At 53.3% G+C, this 20,120-nt stretch overlaps 1 protein-coding gene across 1 annotated transcript; it reads right to left on the bottom strand.

Moving 5' to 3' along the window:
• Positions 1-23: 23 nt before the first annotated feature.
• Positions 24-19,072, bottom strand: LOC119705180 (dual oxidase 2-like). The gene is given in 34 exon segments (XM_038147282.1): positions 24-1,528; positions 1,962-2,090; positions 2,198-2,353; positions 2,553-2,711; positions 2,888-3,120; positions 3,257-3,410; positions 3,619-3,746; positions 3,873-3,922; positions 4,041-4,140; positions 4,358-4,588; positions 5,442-5,620; positions 6,364-6,459; positions 6,903-6,972; positions 7,220-7,395; positions 7,599-7,692; positions 8,269-8,494; positions 8,931-9,116; positions 9,311-9,513; positions 10,135-10,248; positions 10,472-10,609; positions 11,368-11,486; positions 11,640-11,806; positions 12,240-12,403; positions 12,555-12,657; positions 13,010-13,097; positions 13,306-13,402; positions 13,524-13,584; positions 13,669-13,835; positions 14,358-14,559; positions 15,625-15,812; positions 16,444-16,608; positions 18,069-18,152; positions 18,855-19,041; positions 19,043-19,072. Coding segments are annotated over 34 exon segments (4,767 nt in total). The 3' UTR covers positions 24-1,405.
• Between the last annotated feature and the right edge of the window lie 1,048 nt (positions 19,073-20,120).

Raw genomic sequence — 20,120 nt, 5'->3', positions numbered from 1 at the left:
CCTCAAACAACCCAACCACTTGCAAATGAAACCTCATGTTTATTCCAGATGTGGCCAAGTTAATCCTGGCAGAGATGGAAAGCCACAAGACCATGCTGAATTTTACAGGATGAGACATAACCCAGGGGAACTTTCTGTAACCGGAAGAAGTGGTCAAAATATGTGCTCAGCACATTCCCATGCTGGGAAGAACCCTGTTGGCCTGGCTGGGGATTCACTGGCCATCCTGACTCCTGTCCTGTGGGGATCCCCATTGGCATGGCTGGAAGACCAGTGGCCATTGCAAGATTGTTTTTACTGGGAAATGGAAACTCGCTCTCTGTAGTCTTAGGGGGTTGTTTAGCATCCCAAGGGCTGGAGTTATTCCCACAGCTCAGCCTGGCTGGGCTCCTTGTCTGATCTGCTCCTTCAGCAAATCTTGCTGGGGGCACTGACACTGTGGGGGCATTGCTGAGGGCAGCAGGGCTGGTGGACATTAACAGTGGGACTGTGCCTGTAATCCCCTGCCCCCAACTCCATGTATGTCACCAGTGCAGGGGAAACTCTCTCCAACTTGGCCCATTTTCCAGTGGGCTGGAGTTAATGCTCTGTGACAAGAGCAAGGCTAGCTCTATGCCACAAGTGTTACAATCCCCAGGTGACCAAGACCCAACTATAGGAGGCAAGAAAGTGTTTTAAGACTTCAATCAGCTTTATTTGAACTCAACCACAGCCTGCAAAAGCAGCAGTGATGCAAAGCCAGGCATTACTTAAACAGGTAAAACTGATTCCTGATCGAAGGACTGACACTGCTGGAAGAAGCCAATGCAAACACAGCTAAGGCCTTATGCAAACCCAGGGAAGGCTCGGAGAGTTAACAAGCAGGCACTGAAGAGTATGTGAGGAGAGCTGTTTCAAAAAGAGGGATAGCAGGGAGCTTTCTGGCTCCTCACCCCATCTGTTCACCACGTGGGTCTTGGAACAAAGTGCTGTGAATTCAGGTTGTGCAGGCACCAAGCTGCTCCCCAAAGCTGGTCAGAGACATTCCCTGAGTCCCCCAGCAGAGCAGAAGCTCTGTCTTGTGCGATTAAGGGGGCAGAGCTGGGTTTAACTCAAACAGTAGGTTCTCTGGATTGGGACACACCAGCATGACCCTGGCTGTGGGGCTGCAGGGATGTGTGGATGGTAGCAGGGCTCAGGGCTTCACACTGGGGCCATGTAGGGCAGTGCTAGGATGGTAAGGCTTTGCTAGCACACCAGTGTCTGCTGTGTGGGTCTCAGTATCCCTGCACTCGGCTGTGGATGGCTTTCACCTGGGGAGCGTGCAGGGTGGGAGCCTGGGACCCTGGCCGCTGGAATTATTGCTGCTAGGTGCTAGGGTGAAAAAATGCAGCTGCAGCAGAAGGTGGAACAGTGTGGGGTAGGGTCAGAAATTCTCATAGTGATGTGCAAAGTAGGTCTGGTCCTTCTTGTTCATCTGCCGGCAAGCCTGCTCCACACTCTTTGTCATCCCAGGTGGGCCACAGCTGAACACCCCGATCTTTTGCACCTGTGGAAGGAGGGAGCCAAAGGGGTCAGACTGCAGCACCAGTTGTCCCCACAGTGCAGCCCCCCTTGCTCTCTGACAGCTTTGGGAATGGGTGCTGGCTGAGCAGTCTGTCTCAGGCTCCAGAGGCTTTTGGGGAGGTTGTCACATTCCCATGGAGCTGCCAGGGCCATGGAGGAAGGATGGGAACCCCCCGGCTGAGGTCAGTGGTTGCAGCTGGGGTCCTGCAGTAGCAGGGGGTGTTTGGCTGGTATGGGGCATTGCTGACTCCTTCAGCTCAGCCTTGGCTCCAGAGGGAAAACAGGGTTCATTCCCCTTCCACTCTGTTCTTGGTGCAGATGCCACTGAGGTCTCCAGGACCTTTGGGACAGGCTGGGACCAGTCCTCCACAATGGCCAGTGGGTGCACCTCCTCCTGTCCCCAGCCAGACACTGACCTCAGGGTGCACCTCCTGCAGCGAGCTGAAAAAGGGTACGAAGGGAGGGCGCCCAAAGTGGGTGATGGAGCGCAGCCCCGTGAACAGGCTCTTGTTCAGCACCTTCTGGAAGTGCCGCTCACAGATGTACTGAAAGAGATTGGTGCACGTCAGATGGCCCAGCACCGCCCAGCATGGCCCTGCAGAGCCTGCCATGGCATGGCCTGGCATCCTCCCCTTTGGATGTTCAGGCTCACCAGCATGGTGGTGCGCAGATCGAACTTCTCAGCCAGCTGTGTGATGTAGATGTGCACAGAGACCAAGCCGTTCTTGTCTGATTCTTCCACCTCCCGGATGATGTCCGTCAGCCACTCAAACTGCCGCTGCGTGCGCGTCACCCAGATGAAGTAGATCTGTGGCACATTGGAATGAGGCCCAGAGTGGTGCCAGCATCCTTATGAATGTCTATGGACTCCACAGAGGATTTTACCCCCAAAGAGGCCGGCATCAGCAGGAGACATCTCAGAATCACGGAATCAATTAGGTTGAAAAAGATCTCTGAGATCATCGAGTCACACCTCTCAGAGGGGCTTGTCTTTCAGACACTCTTACCTTCTTACACAGCAGCTTGGAGTTTATGGATGACTTGAAGACCAGGTCCTTGAGAATGGATGCGAAGGGTGTCACCCCGATGCCTCCTCCCACCAACACCGACACCTCAAATTTGTTCCACTCCTGGTGGCCCTCCCCAAAGGGCCCGTCCAGGTAGAGCTGGAAGGGAGTCAGCTGTTAGAAGAAGTCCCTGTTCACCCAGGTCTTGGAAGCCCCCAGGGCTGGAGAAGTGCCTCAGGCACAACCCTTTGCCAAGGTGCTCTCGGGCTCAGATGTCCCCATGGGTGACATCCTGCCCCATGGGTGACATCCTGTGAGCCCCATCCAGGGCTCACCTTGGGCAGTGTGCCGAGGAGGGCCAGGTTCTTGGGAGAGTAGAGTTCCCGCAGGCGGGTGGTCCAGGGCCCGACGGCGCGGATGTGCAGGCTCAGCGTGTCGTCGTGCGGGGCTGAGGTCAGCGTGAAGGGGTGGTACTCCGTGGTGCCCAGGCCCACGCAGGCGATGCGCACCCACTGCCCAGACTTGTAGTCAAAGTCCTGTGGCCGCTGGAACTGCAGGTGGGTGACACCTGTGGGGAGATGGGAGGGAGCTCCATTAAGTTGGAGATGTTGAGGAGCTGATGCTCCTGCATCGCTGCAGCCCCCGATGCTCTTGCAGGGAGTCTGGGCTGGGCTGGTGCTGTGTGGCCGGGTATGCTGTGGTACCTGAGGGCAGGAGCTCGGCTTTCACCACACTGATCTCCACCTTCTTCCTGCTTAGGCTGTACAGCTTGTCTGCACTGTAGATGAGGGCTGGGATGATGAAGTAGATGTAGAAACGGGGCTGCTGGATCAGTGCGTAGCTGCCATGGATGATGACCTGGGCAGGGAGCAGAACCCATTAGCAAGCCGAGTCATCGCCCCAGGGATGATTTGGTGGCAGCTCAACAGCCATGGGGAGCCAGGACTGGGGCTACCATCTCCCTTGGGACTACCCCAAGCTATTCCATCTCATCAGCTGCACTGCCTTCACCTACAGGCTTGCAGTGCATTGGCACCATCCCTCCCTTCCAGCCCAAATCCATTACCAGGATGTAGAGCAGCACGTAGAGGTGGTGAGTGATCCAAAAGCCCTGAAAGCTGACGCGCCGGAAGTGGCGTGTGGCAAACACGTACATCACAGCAAGGACCACGAGCAGCAGCACTCCTGTCATGCCTGTGAGAGGAAGAGTTGAGAGACCCTGTGGGGGAGAACAAAGCAGCCCCACAGAGGCTCTGGACTGGGCAGAGGGCTGCCCCTCCTGGACACAGGTGTGCCGGTCTGTCTGCTAGGTGTTCTCACCTGGAACAGTCTGGAAGAACCACCAGTAATACTTCTGTGGGAGCTGTGACCTGGAGAAGGACAAGAGATTGCACCATGGGGTGACCAGAATGAACTAATGGTTTCCATTTTCATTTCTGTCCATGCCCAGGACACCCTTGTCTGGACTCTGCTCCAAATTCCACCTACCCATCATTTGTAAAGACAGTGGAGAAGAGGCAGGACAGCACACTGAGAGGTGTGACTGAGAAGATGTAGACGTTCACTACATGACCTGCAGTGTGGAGCACTGTAAGAGACAAAAACACGGAGAAAGAAGCATCACTTGATGTGGATGGAGATGTGTCAGACTCTGCTGATGTCCCCAGGGACCCGGAGATCCCTCCTTTTCTGTAGTGGAGGGCATCTATGTCTCTGCAAGGTCTTTAAGCTTCTGCCTGGTCCTGCCATGGCGTGATGGGCTGGTCCTCTGCTGGTGGGTGGCAATCCCCCAGCAGCCCACCTACCTGAGAAAATCAGGGCTGCCATGGCAATCCAGCGGTGGAAGTCGACGGCGGCATCAAAGGGAATGTAGTGATTGAGGAAGGTCTCCCGCAGGACGGTGATGAGGTTGCGGCACATGGTGAGCAGGATGTAGGAGTACATGAAGGAGATGGAGGCAGCTGATCCCCGGGAGATGATGATCCCCACGAAGGTGGTCTGTGCAATTCCAGTGCTGGGGGATGCGAAGGCGTAGTCTGGGGAGAGAGAGCGAAGGGGGTGTCGTGTGCGCCCAGCGCTGAGGGCCATCACCCTTCCTTGCAGCAAGGGGACAGCCACCTGTGTGGCTCCACCAAAAACAGGACACCAGGGATGGGTTTGTGGGGGGAAAGGGGCACAATGACCCAGAACTGCTGGATGACAGGGTGTCCTTGGAGATCCAGGGAGGAGAATGTCCATCTGGGAACCTGCACTTGGGACTGTGGCCTCAGATGGGGAATCCAATATAAGAGGAGTCCATAAACTGGAACGAGTCCAGTGGAGACCACCAGGATGGGTGAGAGCTGGAGGACATCATAGAGCTATGATGTCCTCCATATGTACGTATGTCTATGTAAGGGAAAGGATGAGGGAAACGGGCTTGTTCAGGCTGGAGGAGATGGGTCAGGGAAGCTGACTGTCTGCAGCCATCTCATGGGCTCACGGGGTAAGTCTTTCTCAGGGATGCACAGTGGAAGGATGTGAGGCAAGAGAACGAGTTTCACAGTAGAAAACTCAGGTTTGAATTCTTGAAATTCTCCTCAGGGAGGATGGTCAAAAACCAGCCCAGGCCCAGCAAGGTGATGGAATCACCAGCCTTGGAACTCTTTACATCTTCTCTAGACAAGGCCTTCAGCACCCTCATTCAGCTTTGGAAAAGGGTTTTCTCTGAGCAGGGCATTGGACCAGACCCTTCCAGAGATCCATTCCAACCTTTGGGGACTCAGCCCAGGGGAGGACTGACGCTGTTGCCCAAACTTGTGCCGGGCAAGTCCCTATCATGCCCCAGGCGTCCACCAGCATTGAGGCACGAAGCCCTCGGCCCCGCAGCAGCGCAGGGTGGGCACTCACAGTAGGCTCTCTCGGCAAAGACGCCGGCGGTGATGGCAGAGAAGAGGATGACACAGACAATGTGGCGCCGGTAATTCTCAACGAAGCGCTTGAACTCCTGGATCTTCTGCTGGACTCTGCTCCTCTCGTACTTCTTCCGTTGCGCTTCTGTGTACAGATGCAGCTGGTACTGGTTCACCCTGGCAAATACAGGAGTGCCGGTGTCACTGTGAGGTTTCCCTGGCAAGGAATGGCTCAGGACCCAGGTTGGGTTTCCTTTCAAAGTACTCCTGCACATCAGTGACAGGGGTCACCTGCAGAGCACACCATCTGAGGGTGATCTCAGATCAGCCTGCTCTACAATGCCTTCAAAAGCTGGTAGCAAACGTGGAGGCAGTGACTCACAAATGAAACTGTAGATGAGAACTGTAAGTTTCATAGTAATATTCAACCATCAAAAAATTATCTGCAAAAGGGGAACTTCCTTAATTGGTGCAATTAAGGCAAACCAAGATATTATGGCCATCAATAACAGTAGCTGAACTGCTTCCTTGAAGAAATGCTGCTGCCATAGCAGGAAGGACCAAATTCTCTACTGCAGCCCTTGTAGGCAGCCCAGGTGAGCCAGCAGCAGCCCAAGAAGTGGAGGAGCACAGGCAGGAACTGTCAGACAAGACCCCTCTCTAAGAGACACTATGCCAACCTCTGGAGTTGGCCACTTCATTTGTTTGGAGTTTGTGGGGGTTTTTTTGGCACATCACCCAGACCCAGCTATGGCACTGTCCTGCCAAGATGGGATTCTTTCTGTAGCTCCTTGGCCAATGAGTGCCTCCTTGGAGCAGTGACATTTGACTAGAGGGCTACCCAGTCTGACATGGAGATGCAAGAAACAGCAAACAGGATAAGCTCAAGCCCCAGAGGCACAGCAGGTGAGGAGACTCACTTTCTTCCTGGTCTCTTCCTCAGTTCTTGGCCTTTTCGCTCCATGTAGTGACTCACAGTATCCAGATTTGGGTCCTTCTTCTCCTCTGAGATGGTTCTGTGGAAATAGAGCTATGTCTAGCCCAGAGTTCTATTTGCTAGAAGTGCTTGCTGAAATTTTCCCCCTTTTCTCCACTTCCCATCTCAGGCTTAGCTGGGAACATGTCCAGCTCTTTTTTGCAAGCCTGCCTGCATTAACTCCAATTGCACATGGTCTGGATTCACTCCAAGATAACCCCTCCATCTGAAGAGCAGTGCAGGACTCCCATTCCACACAGAGGATGCAACAGGGCTCTGCAGGAGACAATTCCTCCCTTCTGGCTGTGCCTGGGGAGGAGGACAGCAGCCCCACTGCAGCATGCACTTCCCACCCCTTCCCCAGCACTGGGAGCTCCAACATCTGGTGGGAACATTTGTTGGAAAGCTTGGGGTGGAGGATAGATGTGACCCAGAGCAGCAAGAGATGGAATGGCGACAGTGACACTAAAGAAGGGAGCTTACCCTTTTGGCTCGCTCTTTTTTATGAAGGAGACACAGTTGTGCAGATTTTGCTTGGAGACCTCAGGGATACCTTTGAGGAGATAAAAGGACAAACAGCCATTCAGAAGGTGCTAGACAAAGTTTAGGAATCTCCTCTGGGCAGGGAAAAGCTCTGAACTGACCCAAACATGTCACACATGAAGCAACAGCTGATGCCCCATGACTGCAGTTGATGTGGGGAGGCTGATGGGCCAGGATTTGAGAGTTCCATAGTGGGTGGTGACCACTGCCTCCAGCCTTGCAAGACCTGGGGTGTCCCAGTGCTTGTGCCCACTGACCTTTGACGCAGAGCTGGGTGAGCCGAAGCTCGCTGTCATGGTCCCGCAGCATGTAATGGAAATTCTCCCATGTCAGCTCATCCCTGTCCTGAAACCCCGAGGCCCGGAACATGGACTCGGTCACCTGCTCTGCCTGTTCTCTTGACAGGCAGTTGTTGGAGATCTCAATGAAGGACCTGGAGCAAGGAGGTGAGATGGGAACACCAGCTGAGTCCCTCAAATAACACACAGCAGAGTCCCAGACCAGTTTCATGGGAAAAATGGGCTCTTGGTTGCAAGTGTGGAGTCCATGGTGCACAGAAGCGCAGAAACTGGGAGCTGCTTCTGAAGACATGTCTATAAACATTGTGAAAACGGTAGGAGAGAGGAGGGAGAATACCTGAGCATCCTCAGAAACTCCTCCTTGGAGAGGAACCCATTCTCATCAATGTCATACATCCTGAACATCACCTTGGATTTCTCCTCTGGGGACCCTGGTGGGGAGAGGAAGAGGCAAAGTAAGAGCAAGGTCCTATCTTCATCAACAAAGGTTATTTCATATGTTGTTTTTGAGAGTCTGGACCCTGCAGCAGTGTAGCCTCACTGACTTTCTCAAGTGCAAGGTGAAATATTGGGCAGACACACATTCTTTCTCGCGCATTATTTTTCAAAGCACGCTTTTGCAGAGCAATGATTTTTCTTGGAGTTGTTGTGATTGAATCTGGCATTCAACACCTCCACCTATGAATCTACCGTTCTGGTCATTTAGGGAGAATCAGCTATCAGACACAGTTGCTATGACCTCCCAGGTACAGGATGCACAGTCCCTTCAGGAGAAAGGGCTGGCCTGTCTGTGGTGGTGGATGACAGCTCCCCTTGTGAACCATCTTCCAGAAAACACAATTTCGTTGTCATGCCCCAAGCTGAAGCTGTCCTGAGTGAAGGAAATTTTAATCTGTAGCAGTGTCTACAGGTTGACCTGCTGGGTGAATCTTGTCCTCCACTCTGACAGAGCCTAGAAACGGGTCCAAGGGCAGCAGATGGAGGCATTAACCAGCTCCAGCTCCCACCTTTCATGAAGACCACCAAGATGTCCAGGAATTCCCGAAGTGAGATGTAGCCATTGCCATCTTTGTCAGCCAGGGAGAACATGGACTCCACGAACATGGAGTGCTCTTTGAGCCCCAGGGCTTCAGCAAACTCAGCCCTGCTCAGCTCACAGGTAAGAGACTCCTTTGCCTTCTGTGAAGATTCGAAGCTGAGCTCCCCGGCATCGGATCTGTCGATTTCCAGCACCTGCAGGTTGTGTCCCACAAAAAGAAATGCTGTGAGTGATGGCAGAGCTGTGAGACACCAGAAGGCTGGTGCTTCCTTTCTGACCTATTGCACAAAGACTGGTGGCTCCCTGGCACAAAACTCATGGCAGATACCATGGAGAAAGTTCCGTGTCCCTCCTACACAATGTGACTGACTTTTCACACTCCACGTGACTGACCACTCTGGAGACCTGTTACATCACCCAATAGTGTCTTTGCCACTTTAGACACTGGTATCGCTGCAGGAGATCTCCCTTTGTCTTCTGCAAAGGAAAATGTATTTCCTGGAAGTATTGGCAGCTTCCTTGTGTGTGACTTGCCAGCTCTTCCCGAAAGCACCAGCCCCAGTGTTCATTGTTTAATCAATACAGAAATACCTTCCCTCACGCATCAGGGCTTGCTACACCTCTACACACCTGAGCAAACAGGTGCCTGAAGAAAGTCTCTAGAATTTGTTTTCTCTGCTCCTGGGTGACTGCCCGTTTCATCAGGTTCTGCTCCTTCATCTCAGACAGATGCAAGTCAAATCTGCTCTCCTTTAAGTAGTCTCCTAGCTTCCCAACAAAGATGCTCCTCTCGGCCTCCTCATTGAAGAGCAGCACCTGCAAAGGACCCACAGACTGGCTGTGATCACCAGAGGCTCAGCTCCACAGTATTTGCTGGACCTGGTGGTTCTTAGGAGGTCACAACCTCCCTTCAAGGCCTTACAGTGCTGCCAGTGTCCCCAGCTGAGTGGTGCAGAGGACTGTGGAGGGTCCAGGGGAAGGTGTCATAGGCCAGGCACCATGGTACTTACCAGGTCGTACTCCTTGGGGCTCTTCAGGAGCAGAGCTTTGTTCCCCTTGTTGTTGGAGAGGATCACCTCCACTCTTTGCTGGGCTTTCAGGTTGATGCTCCGGAGCACAGACCCTCTGCTATCCAGCACTTTAAGCACTTTGTCAGCTTGGAGCTGAATGTAGATGGGACAGTTTTCTGTCTTGGGCCCGTGCCACTCCATGGCTGGTGGGAGAGAGCACAGAACTCAGCTGGAAAGGTTCCTACTCATCTCAGAACCTCCTACTCATCTCAAACCTTCACTGAGAGGCAGTTTGGGAGTGATTTAGTGACCAGGAAGGTCTCTTCTTAAAGGAATAATGATGATCTCCCAGCTGCAGAGCTCAAGCACAAGGACACAGGAGGAGTACAGGCTATGGAGCAGGGAGGCAGGATTTTTCCAGTGTGCAGAGCGAGGAGATACTGTCCCTGTCCGGGAGCTGCTGGTGCAATTGCTCTACACAGGTTTCCTTCAGGCAAGGTGTGGTCTGGGGAGGATTAGAGGGGCATGGGATGACTCCGGTTGGAAGGGACTCAGGTTGGAAGGGTATCTTGCCCAACCTCCTGCCCAAAGTGGGACCAGCCACAGGTCAGGCTGCTCAATGCTGTATCTGGTCAGGTCTTGGATAGGATGGGCTACCAAGCTCTCTGGGCTCCCTGTTCCACTGCTTGACTATGCTCCTGGGGAAACAGTTCCTCCTTACATCCCATCCGGGTATAAGCCCCAGGCGCAGCCCTGCCTCAGTGTGTGCCCTGGCTGCAGCAGCACCACCAGATGCCATGGCAGGGTTGACAGTGCCCCCTCACCGTGTATGGCCTCGCCGGACACCTCCCTGCGCACGCTGGTGCCCTGCTTCCTCTGCAGCTTCTTGAAATCTCTCTGGCGGAAAGCGGCAACAACCCAGGCAACAAACAGAGTCACTGGGGACACACGGGAGAAGGGAGATGAGAGATCACAGAGCTCCTTTCCCCTCTTGGCTCCTTCCTGGTGCCCAAGGACCCTGCCAGCTCAAGCACTTCAGCAGAGACCGGGACACAGCAGCTCCTGCTGGGAGGTGCTTTGTCCATGGGCACTCAGCCCCTTTCTCTGGGGGAGAGGTGGAAGAGGAGGAGAGTGACAGGAGGAGGAAACAGAATGACAAACCCAGGGGCAGACAGCAGAGGACAACGATGATGATCCCGAAGCCTGCGCCGCTGCCTGCAAAGTAGTCCAGCACCATCATGGGCGTGCAGTTGGCCAGGTGTTGAGCTGTCAGCTGCTGGGGCTGGGGGCATGGGTCCCCTGCAAGGGGAAAGCAGGCTGTGAGTGTCATTGACCTTGTACCCAGCTCACCTGGATCACCCCCAGGAGCCTCTGCATTAAGATGTTGGTGGGGTTCATGTCTGAGTGACCCAGCAGTGCAGAACTGGGGTGCTTGATTTAAACTCCAGATCTTGGGGACAGCCTTTGGGTTTGGGTTCAACTTTTGCCTGCCACAGCAAACCAAGCACAGAACTGGACTCAAGTGCTCTGGAGGTTCAGCACCATCACCTCTCCTGTTGGGATGGCCTGACCAAGAGGCACCCTGGGCCACAGCAATCTGGGGCTCAGAGCCTCCGCTCGTCTGGATGCTGCAAATCCAGGAAGTCCTCCTGGTGTAACTACAAGGAACGCACACCAAGGGAATAAAAACACCTTGCAAGGTCTGGAACATTGCCCAAATGTAATGCTTACAGTAAATGGGAAGATGTGGCAAGATTCCAAGAGGAAAAGGCATTTTGCCAAACAGTAATATGCATTTTTCCCTTGGGATCATGCCTGCCTGAACTACAGCCCTCTTTCAACATCTGCATCATGCATCAACATCTTGCTCACAAGCAACCCTTGCATTTTGTGCCCATTTTGCTGGTTTAGGGTCATAGCAGGTGTGAGGTTTGAGAAACTCCAAACCTGATGTGTTCCCTGTGCCATTTACTCACCAGGTGTGTCACTGGGATGGCTCTGGCTTCCTGGCAGGAGCCACTCCCTCCCTGTGCCCTCCCATTTCAGGGTGCACTCACCCTCTGTCCAGATGAACACGTGGGGCTGGAGGTCTGTGGATTTGGCATAGGTGACAGAAGTCAGGACGCTGTGAAAGGTGGTGTTACGGATCTCCCTTATTTCCTCCTCTGTGAACAGCCTGAGGAAAAGGACGTGGAGACGAGTGGTTGCCCCAGGTGTCACTGACCAGCAGCAGGAGGGAACTGAGGAAGCTGAAGGATGCTTTTTCCTCCAGTTTCCATGTGTCACTGGGGTTTGCAGAGCAGCTCTCAGACAGGGACAAGGCAATTACCCATTCTTGGTGTTTTCAAACCAAAACCTGTCGCCATCACGCAGGCGCAGAAACTGTTCCAGGATGATGGTAGAGAAGAGGGAGCCATTAGCCTCCAGCATGCCTCCAGGGAGCAGCTCCAGCCCAGCCATGTTGTTGCCATACAGGGCAGCGACCTTCTGCAGGACCTGGTGAGAAACCCCCACCGCACATCTGTGAGCACAGGGAATTCTGCCAGGGCATCAGAAAGTGTTGGCAAGCCTTAGGAGGTGCAAGGCATGTGCATTTCCCAGGCATCACACACAGCTGTGGGCTGGGAGCATGCTAAGCCTCCCACAGCCTCGAGCTCATGGCTTGAAGTTGATCAACTGAGCATCACTTCCAGAGCATCTCAACTCTAGGAGGAGCAGAGTGCCTGGTGGCACAGGAGTGTAGCACTGGGGCAGGATGGTTTATTCGTGCCATGAAATTACACAGTTACCCCCCTGCAGGCATGAAAAATCAGCCAGGGCAGGACTGATCTCTCTCTTCCTATGAAGCTGCAGAATTCAGTTCCTGCCTGGATCATCCCATCACCCTTTGGCCCACATACATTCCTTGCCCAGACCAGTTCCCTTTTACCTGTGGCTCCAGGTGTGGGGCAAGGTTTGACCAGTTTTGGAGAGGTTTCAACCCAAAACGCTGCCGGACTTGGTTATAGGTTGGCAGGCCAAAGTCTCGCCCACGCTGAACCCAGCTGGCCACGTAGTCAGTGCGGGAGTACTTCAGGGGCCCGTACCAGTAATCTGTGGGTGCACATGCTTCATGTGTCCTACAGCTCTCTGCACCTCCATTAAAGAGGCTGAAGTGTGTGGTTGGGTGCTGATGAAGGAGGCAATGGGAGCTGCCTCCCCACCCTGCCCCCAGCACAGCCTCAGGCACAGCTGCAGTACAGACCTTGGAGATCTTCCACCATGATGTTGTCCTCCCGCTCTGCTATCTGTGAGCTCATCCCCAGCAGGAGGTTGTCCACATCTTCTGCCTGCTGCACCCCAGGGCTCTGAGAGGCATGGAAAGAGCAAGTGATTCCTCTTGCACAAGGGAGGACAGAAAGTAGCACCGCAACCCTGAACTGGTGCCCCCAGGGGTGTAGACTCATGGTGTAGGGGAATCAGGGACCTCTTCCAGGCTCATTTTCTCCACATCAGGTCAGCCTTGAGGTCTGAGCCTGACACAGCAGAAGGCTGGGGATGCTGGATGGGGAGGATCTCTCACCCCTTGTCTGGCTGTCATGCTCTGCACCCAATTTCCCTTACAGACCCCTGTGGAGTGCCCTATAACACAGAGCGAGGGATGGAGCCCCCTGGCCAGCCTGCCACGTCCTCAGGACCCCTGTGCTCCCTCCCGTGTACCTCTCTGCTCCAGTAGCTGTTGCAGAGCCGCACTGCTGGGAACGAGGCACCGGAGACAGACACGTTCTGGAACCGGCACCTGGTGTCTCTGGAACAGCAGAGAACGATTGAGCCCACAGCCCTGAGCCAGGCCTGCCTGGAGCTGCCAGGGCTTGCCCGTCTCAGCTGAGGGCAGCACATGGGGAAGGGACAGAGACCATCCCAGCAAAGACCATTCCCAGTCACCAACCCAGCTTGGGCATCCCCTCCCCTCACACAGGCACTGCAGTCTCATGGTCCCACCAGGCTGCTCCTACCTCTTGTAAACTCCTGGAGGCACCATGGTGGCCAGGAATTGCCCTGCAGCTGCCACAAATTCAGGAGAGAGGCTGGGGTCCAGGTGCTGCTGGTAACCTGTGGGGCAGTAGCCAGGCTGGAGGGAAAAGGGGCCAAGCTCCCTCTTCCTCCCCACCCAACAGCTCCCCCAATCCCCTTCCCCCTGCTTCCAACACTCCATTGCCTGCCTACCCCTCACCTCGGTACTCCGGGACCCGTGTGCCCAGCAGGGTCGGCAGCCACTCGTACAGAACAATGCTCTAGGGAACAGGGAAGCTGGGTCAGGGCCAGAACCATGCAAGGTCTTGGGGGTCCCAGCAGAGCTGGGGGGTTCTGTCCCTCACCTGGAAAGTGGCGATGACCCTCTTGCGAGCGTGCTGGAAAAGATCCTCATCGGACCAGGCAGGATGCTTCTGGGCCAGGGCTGTGGCCACATGGTTGTGGTAGCGAAACCAGGCGATGCTCTCAGCCTGCAGGAAGGGGTTCTCGTTCCCCCAGGCACTCCCCAGGTCTGCAAGAGCCACCATGACCATCAGTGGGGGATGTCACCACTGGCTCCAGCTTTGCCCATGGCTGGAGGAGCACACCCAGCCCTGTGGATGCAGCCCAGGGTCCTCTTGTCCCCTTGCCCTTCCTTCCTCCCCAGCCAGACCAGCAACCTGGGCAAGTGAGAAGCAGCACCAGGCCCCCAGCAAGGACCAAATGTTGGGCAGGTGAAGAACTCAAAGCAAGCTGAGTGGGTTTGTGTCAGCAGCAGCCCTTTTTCCCAGAGGAGTTCACCTGGCTTCAGAGCTGGTCTCTGACATTGCCACCTGGACATGTGGCCTCTGGAGTTTCTGGTGTGTGCTTGCCGGGGCTCAAATCTTCCACCCTCTTGGGAAACTGCCTGCTCTCCCACAGCCCTCCTGATCCATATATCCTGCCTCCCTGCATCTTCTGCCCTTTCCCCTTTCCTGGGCTCCACTCTGGGCTCAGCTCCAGGGACCTCCTGCTCCCAATCAGGGATGAAAAACTGTTGGAATGCCACCATTACCGTAGATCCCTCGGGGACCGCCCTGTCCCGTGGACGGATCCAGCGCCTTCCACATGGGAACCCTCCCGTCCGTCTGCCTCGGGAGGCTCCTGTTGGGCCCTGATGCCAGCTGTCCCCCCAGGAAGCTCCTCAGGGCATCGCTCCAGGAGTGTGAGGGGCCGTAGATGGAGCTGCCATCCAGCCAGCCTGTCATCTCGTTGGTCTAGGGCAGGCACAGGGAAGAAGCATTAACAGGTGCCAGGGTTTCACTGGAAAGGTGTAAAAAGAGGTCTGGGAAGCCTCAGTCTGCGCCTCAGTCTGCTTCTTTTGCTCTTGCAAAGCAGTCTGTTTAATCCTATTTTATTTAGCAAGAGCTCTCAGGAAGCAAATAAACACACAGACAATCTCTGTGCAAACTTAAGGAATTAGGGCCAAGTAGAGGAAAAGATCAGGTACAAGCTTTTCAAAAGTAGATTTGGGCTTGTTTTTTCCCCAATTATTTGTACTATGCCCAGAAGCAGACATCTGTGAGTCCCTATGTAGGCTGGAAGGCAGCCTACATAGGGACTACATAAACCCATCTTTGGGGAAACTGGGAACACCAGAGCTGTCCCCTCTGATCTCACAGCAGGAAGTCCCACTGTCCTGGAAGCATGTTGAGTATCTCCCCTGCCAATTGTTTGCACGGAAACGTACTTTTTATTCTGAGAACGTGCTAAAGTTTCCAGTTTTTTAAGCTTTTAAATGTTGATAAAAACATGACTTGCTGAACTGGTCCCTTCAGGGTTTGTCATGTGGAAGGTTCAGGGGGGTATTTCACTTTGGTGATTTTGGCTGGGAAGATCTCCAGCATGAAAGAAATCTGGGGAACACAAGCAGAACGGCAAAATCCAGAGAAACTGGGGGAAAACCTAGATTTATTTTCCAAAATGACCGAAATTCAGGGAAGCACCACAACTTGGTGGCAGTGCCAGCTCAGCTTTGTGGTACATTATTAAAGATAGGACTTGGTGCTTAAAACAACGTGCAATTATTAACTGACCTAATTACCTTTTCTTCATTCAGGAAATGCTTTGACCCTGGGCAATTGCTAGCATTGCTCAATGTGAAACCTGGAGGCTGACTTTGGGTTCATTTAGTTGGTTCAAACGCTTGAGAGATGTGTCTTTTTAGGGACACAGTACTGCTCTCATTTGATTTTTGCAAATTATCTTGGCTGCTACTGACCCTGATGGTGGGTGAAGAAGAATTTGGACAAAAGGCAAAGAGCAGAGGGAACCACAGCTACCTGCTCCCGGGGGTTGTTGGGGCTCTGTCCCGTCTCTGCTGCCCAGCGGACGCGCTGGAAGGGCAGGACCACATCTCCAGTGCCAGCAGGGTCAAACACGGGGTCTCCAGAGGGGATGTGGATGTTGAGGAACTCAGCAGGGCAGCCGGGTTTCTCTGTCTCCAGGATGTCCAAGAGCACATGGAAACCTGACAGACACCAAAGCGTGGTCAGCAGCTGCCAGGACTGCTGCCAGCACCTGGAGCAGGACACCAGGGAGGGCAGCTGTGGGTAGGCCGAGGGGACCACCATGTGCAGCAAGGGTGACCCAGGCCAGGTTGAACAGGGCTGGAAGAAACCTGGCCTAGTGGAGCAAGATGACCATCAAGATCCCTTCCAACCCAATCATTCTGCAATTCTGTGATTTCCCAGAGACATCTCCAGGCCTGGAGACCTAAGACTCCACTGAGCTCCTGGGAGACTGAAAAAGCTGCTCCAGCTTGCAGCAGTTTAGCCCAGCACAGCTCTTATCGCATCTGTCCGGTGTTTTCGCCGTGGGGCAACTCCACCGCTAAAAGAAATGAGGAAGTTCCCAACTGACAAATATCAGCACTTGGGTCAGCTGGCAAAGGTCACCAAAAACCCACACGGACTCTCCTAGCCAGACAGTGCTGTGGTAAAGTCGTACCCAAGGTTTGGTGGGTCTGACATCCACATGTGGGTCTGCTGTGGAGGGCTGAGTGAGGAGCACTCCAATGCACGGCCTTGGCTGTGTGAGAAACCAACATTTTTCCCCCCAAACCACCATTTTTGCAGTCGGCGTAGGGCCCCAGGTCTTACCAAAGAAGACAGCCAGCACGGTTGTGTTCCTGCGGGAGGGCAGCCCCGAGGGGCCCCGTGCCACCGCGTTGCTCAGCCGGCGGGCGTTGGGCACGTGGGGTTCCTGCAGCGCCTGGTACACGCCGTCTGCGTAGTTGGCCGGCAGGAGACGCAGCAGCCTGGCTCCTGCAGAACCAAAAAACATGGAATTTCGGTTCACATGGGTTCTGTGCTACCCGGTGGGAGACACAGCCGTAGCAGGATCCGTGGATGTGTGTTCAGGTCCCAGAAGACAGCGAGAGCATAGCATGGGTTCTCAGAGTGGCCAAGAACATGCAAGTTCTGGTGACATTGCCCAAAACTGCTTGCAAGACTGGAATCAGTACTCTTAAAGCCAGGAGGGATCCTCCTCTCTTCCAGTTGTCCTTCTCTTGTCCGTGTGCATCCCTGCTGCCTCCTAGGGGTCTGGGATGGTGCTCCAGTGGGTAACGGGAGTGATGTTGAGCTGTCTTGTGTTGAGCACAGAAAGTGTGGTGTTTTCCAGCACCATAGGGAATAGGAGAGGGAACAGCCAGAGAGGCAGCGAGACAAGTGTGAAGATGAGAGAGAAACACTCTGATTTTGCACGCACTGCTGGTCCCAAAACTGAAAAGCCCAGAGGCAGGAGGTCATTTCTCACTGATTTTGAAAGCCTTGTCACCAGTGTGGTGGGCTCCATTTACTGAAGCTCCCCAGAACTGGGGGAAATCTTGAATTCCTGCTGTAGTTTGTGGCTTAGTTTCCATATGTTGGTTTCCAAAAGTTAAAGTCTGATCTGTCTGCTCTAGAAGAGGAAGACCTGGTCTGTCAGGGCTGGTTTTTCCTGTCAGGCTTTGGTGTTACTAAAGGGCTGGTGACACACATGTCGTGTGGGAGAGCCCTTTGGACTCCAAGCTGTGCAACTGCCACTGCATCTTGTGCCAGTGTGTCACCAGAGCAGTGACCAACCTGCCAGAAATGAGGATTCAGAATCCTCAATGTTTTAAATGAGATCCTTCCTGATCTGTCCTGGTGCCTGTCCCAGTGACATCTAGAGTTGAGCCCATGGACTGCTGTAGGCATGAGGAAGCAGTTCGCCAGTGGCACAGGGAAACCCCAAATGCCTCTCCAAGTACATGGTATCACCTCTCTGTAGGGCAGAAAATCAAAAGTTTCAGCATGCCTGGACCAGGAACTCTTCTGCCTTGTGTTGAATCCTTGTTGAACTGCGTGTTGATTTTGGCTAAAGATGGTTTTTTGCAGCCCTGGGATCCCTGACCGTCACAGAAACAACTGCTGAAAAGAGCTGAGTCTATTCTGAGATATCTCACAAAGGCACAGCTTTGCTCTGGGACTGACCCAACACCAGCATGACCTGCAGATGGTGCCTGGGCAGCAGCAAAATGTGGCAGTGTTCAGACATGGGCTGTCTGGCCCCTCATGCTGCTCTAACAGGGCTCTCAGGTGCATCTAGGGACCGTCGAGGGCCGTGGAAGGTGGCATTGTCTGCTGACCTGCCTGGTTCAGTCTCAGAACAGAAAGGTTTCTGTCCCAGCCACAAAGCGAGCCAGTTGCCCGAGGGGCAGCTCATCTTGCCCCATCCCACCCTTCCCATCCCCGGCACTCACCCACGGAGCCGTGGCTGTGGTGCAGCAGGTTGTTGTACCAGCCGTCATAGCGCTGCACCTCCCAGGAGATGCTCTCCTGGGCTCCTGGAAGAGACAAGACCCACTTCATGAGCAGCAAGAAAAAAGCATGAAACAAGCATCACCGCTAGAGAATTGTATTTGTATTGTGATTTCTTTTTTCCCAGATTCTTTCTGAAACTTCCCAATTATGCAGGTTGCAGACAAGTTTTGAACTCCTTTTGAGGGACAATAGCTAAAATTAGAAACTCATGCTTGTGATCCTGATGTCCCCAGATCAATTTGTGTCTGCCACCAGTCTAACCCCAAAAGACATTCCTTTTCTCCTTCTCTCTCACTGGATCAGAAACCTCTCTTTACTTCTGACTCCTGCAATGTCCATGTGAGTCAAGGAAGTACTTGGCGCTTCTGCATCAGTCTTATTTCCTTCATGTTAATTTTTATTACTTTTTATTTTGCTAATACTAGCAAAGACTTCCAGCTCCAGCTAACAAGCTTTGTACTCAGCTGCCATAGGGCAGTCTCTCCACCTGCACTTTGCTCCAATTTTTTGTTATCTCGTCACAAACTGCATCATAGAATCTTGGAATTTGTGTTGGAAGGGATCCTAAACACCCCCTGGTCCCATTCACCCTGCTGTGGGCAGAGACACTTCCACAAGAACAGGGTGCTGTGACATGATGTCCTGTGGGTCAGAGGAAATTCCCCCGAGGGACATCACCTACCCAGGATCTCCCCTTGGGTTCCCCTCCCCGAAATCACACTTACTCCCCAAGGTCCACGTTCCCACCAGAACCACAACCAAACTCAGCATGGCTGCCGTGGGTTCCATTGGCCACTGGGTCTTTGGAAGCAGCGACCTGCAAATGGAGAGGAGAGGGAGGGAGCTGCAGGTGGGCTCTTCCCAGAGGCTGGAAACATGGAAAGAGCAAACCTCAGCTCCTTTTTGTGGTTTCTGCTGCTGGGTAAAACCTCACTGCTGCCATCATCCATCAGCAGTGCCTGCTAATTTGGGCTCTGAGAAGATGGCAGGAATCATGGCAGGAGACCACATAACCTTGGGAAAGTTCTGTTGGGATGTGTCAGCTGGCCTGGGAACACCTTTCTGCTGGAGCAGGACCAGTGGCCCTGCCTTGGGGTGTCCCAGTTACAGACTCACAGCTCATCATTCTGTTGTGTCTGCTCTGTTACAGAAGGCCCTTCATTACAGAAACAGGCACATTTCAGCTGGAAATTTTTTCCTGCATTGACCCATCCAAGCAAATCCAGCTGTGAACATCATGGAAAAGCCTTAGCACGCAGTCAGACATCCCAAAGTGTGTGAGTACTGCAGGCAGGACAACTTGATCCCCTCTGAGCTAACCTGATGGCCACCCCTCCTGACTAGCCTTTCTCATGGTGCTTTACCATCTCCCTTTCCACAAAAGCCCTGGACCCAGAGCAGATTTCACCACTGGGAGCTGAACATTTAAGATCCCAGGCAACACCTGGCAGAAGAGAGGCACTCCCAGTTCTGAACTGTGAAGTGACTTAAAGTCACAAATGTGACAATTCCATCTGCCACTGGCTTTCCATGCACAGAAATGCCAAACATGAATTTAACTCCAAGACAGGGTTTTCCACTAAATATGGCTCTTTGTCCCTGGTTCAGTGTGTATCCAAAGATCAGCTGTATTTCAGAAGAGCTGTGCTGCCAAGAGATGCAGCAACATGCAGGTTTCAGCTTTCCCTACACCACTCTGTCACATCCAAATTGATGCCTTAATTTTTTTTTCATTATTTTAATTAAAATTTAAATAAAATCTGGTTTTGGAAAGGCTTACACATTACCAGCAGCTCTGTAGGTTTTATATTTGATAAACTGAGAATTGCAATGGAGATTTTTCACCTATAACTCCCAGTGGTGCAAACTGCAAAACATGAGTTCATGTTGAACTGTCTGCCTGGAAAACAAAGTGGTCTGAGGGTTAAATATTATCATTTGCACTCACATTGATTACAGTCATCCATTTAAACACTCATCCCCAGGCTGTG

This window comes from Motacilla alba, chromosome 10 (genome assembly GCF_015832195.1).
Source record: "Motacilla alba alba isolate MOTALB_02 chromosome 10, Motacilla_alba_V1.0_pri, whole genome shotgun sequence".
Taxonomy (NCBI): domain Eukaryota; kingdom Metazoa; phylum Chordata; class Aves; order Passeriformes; family Motacillidae; genus Motacilla; species Motacilla alba.
This window is presented reverse-complemented; position numbering and strand designations above follow the sequence as displayed.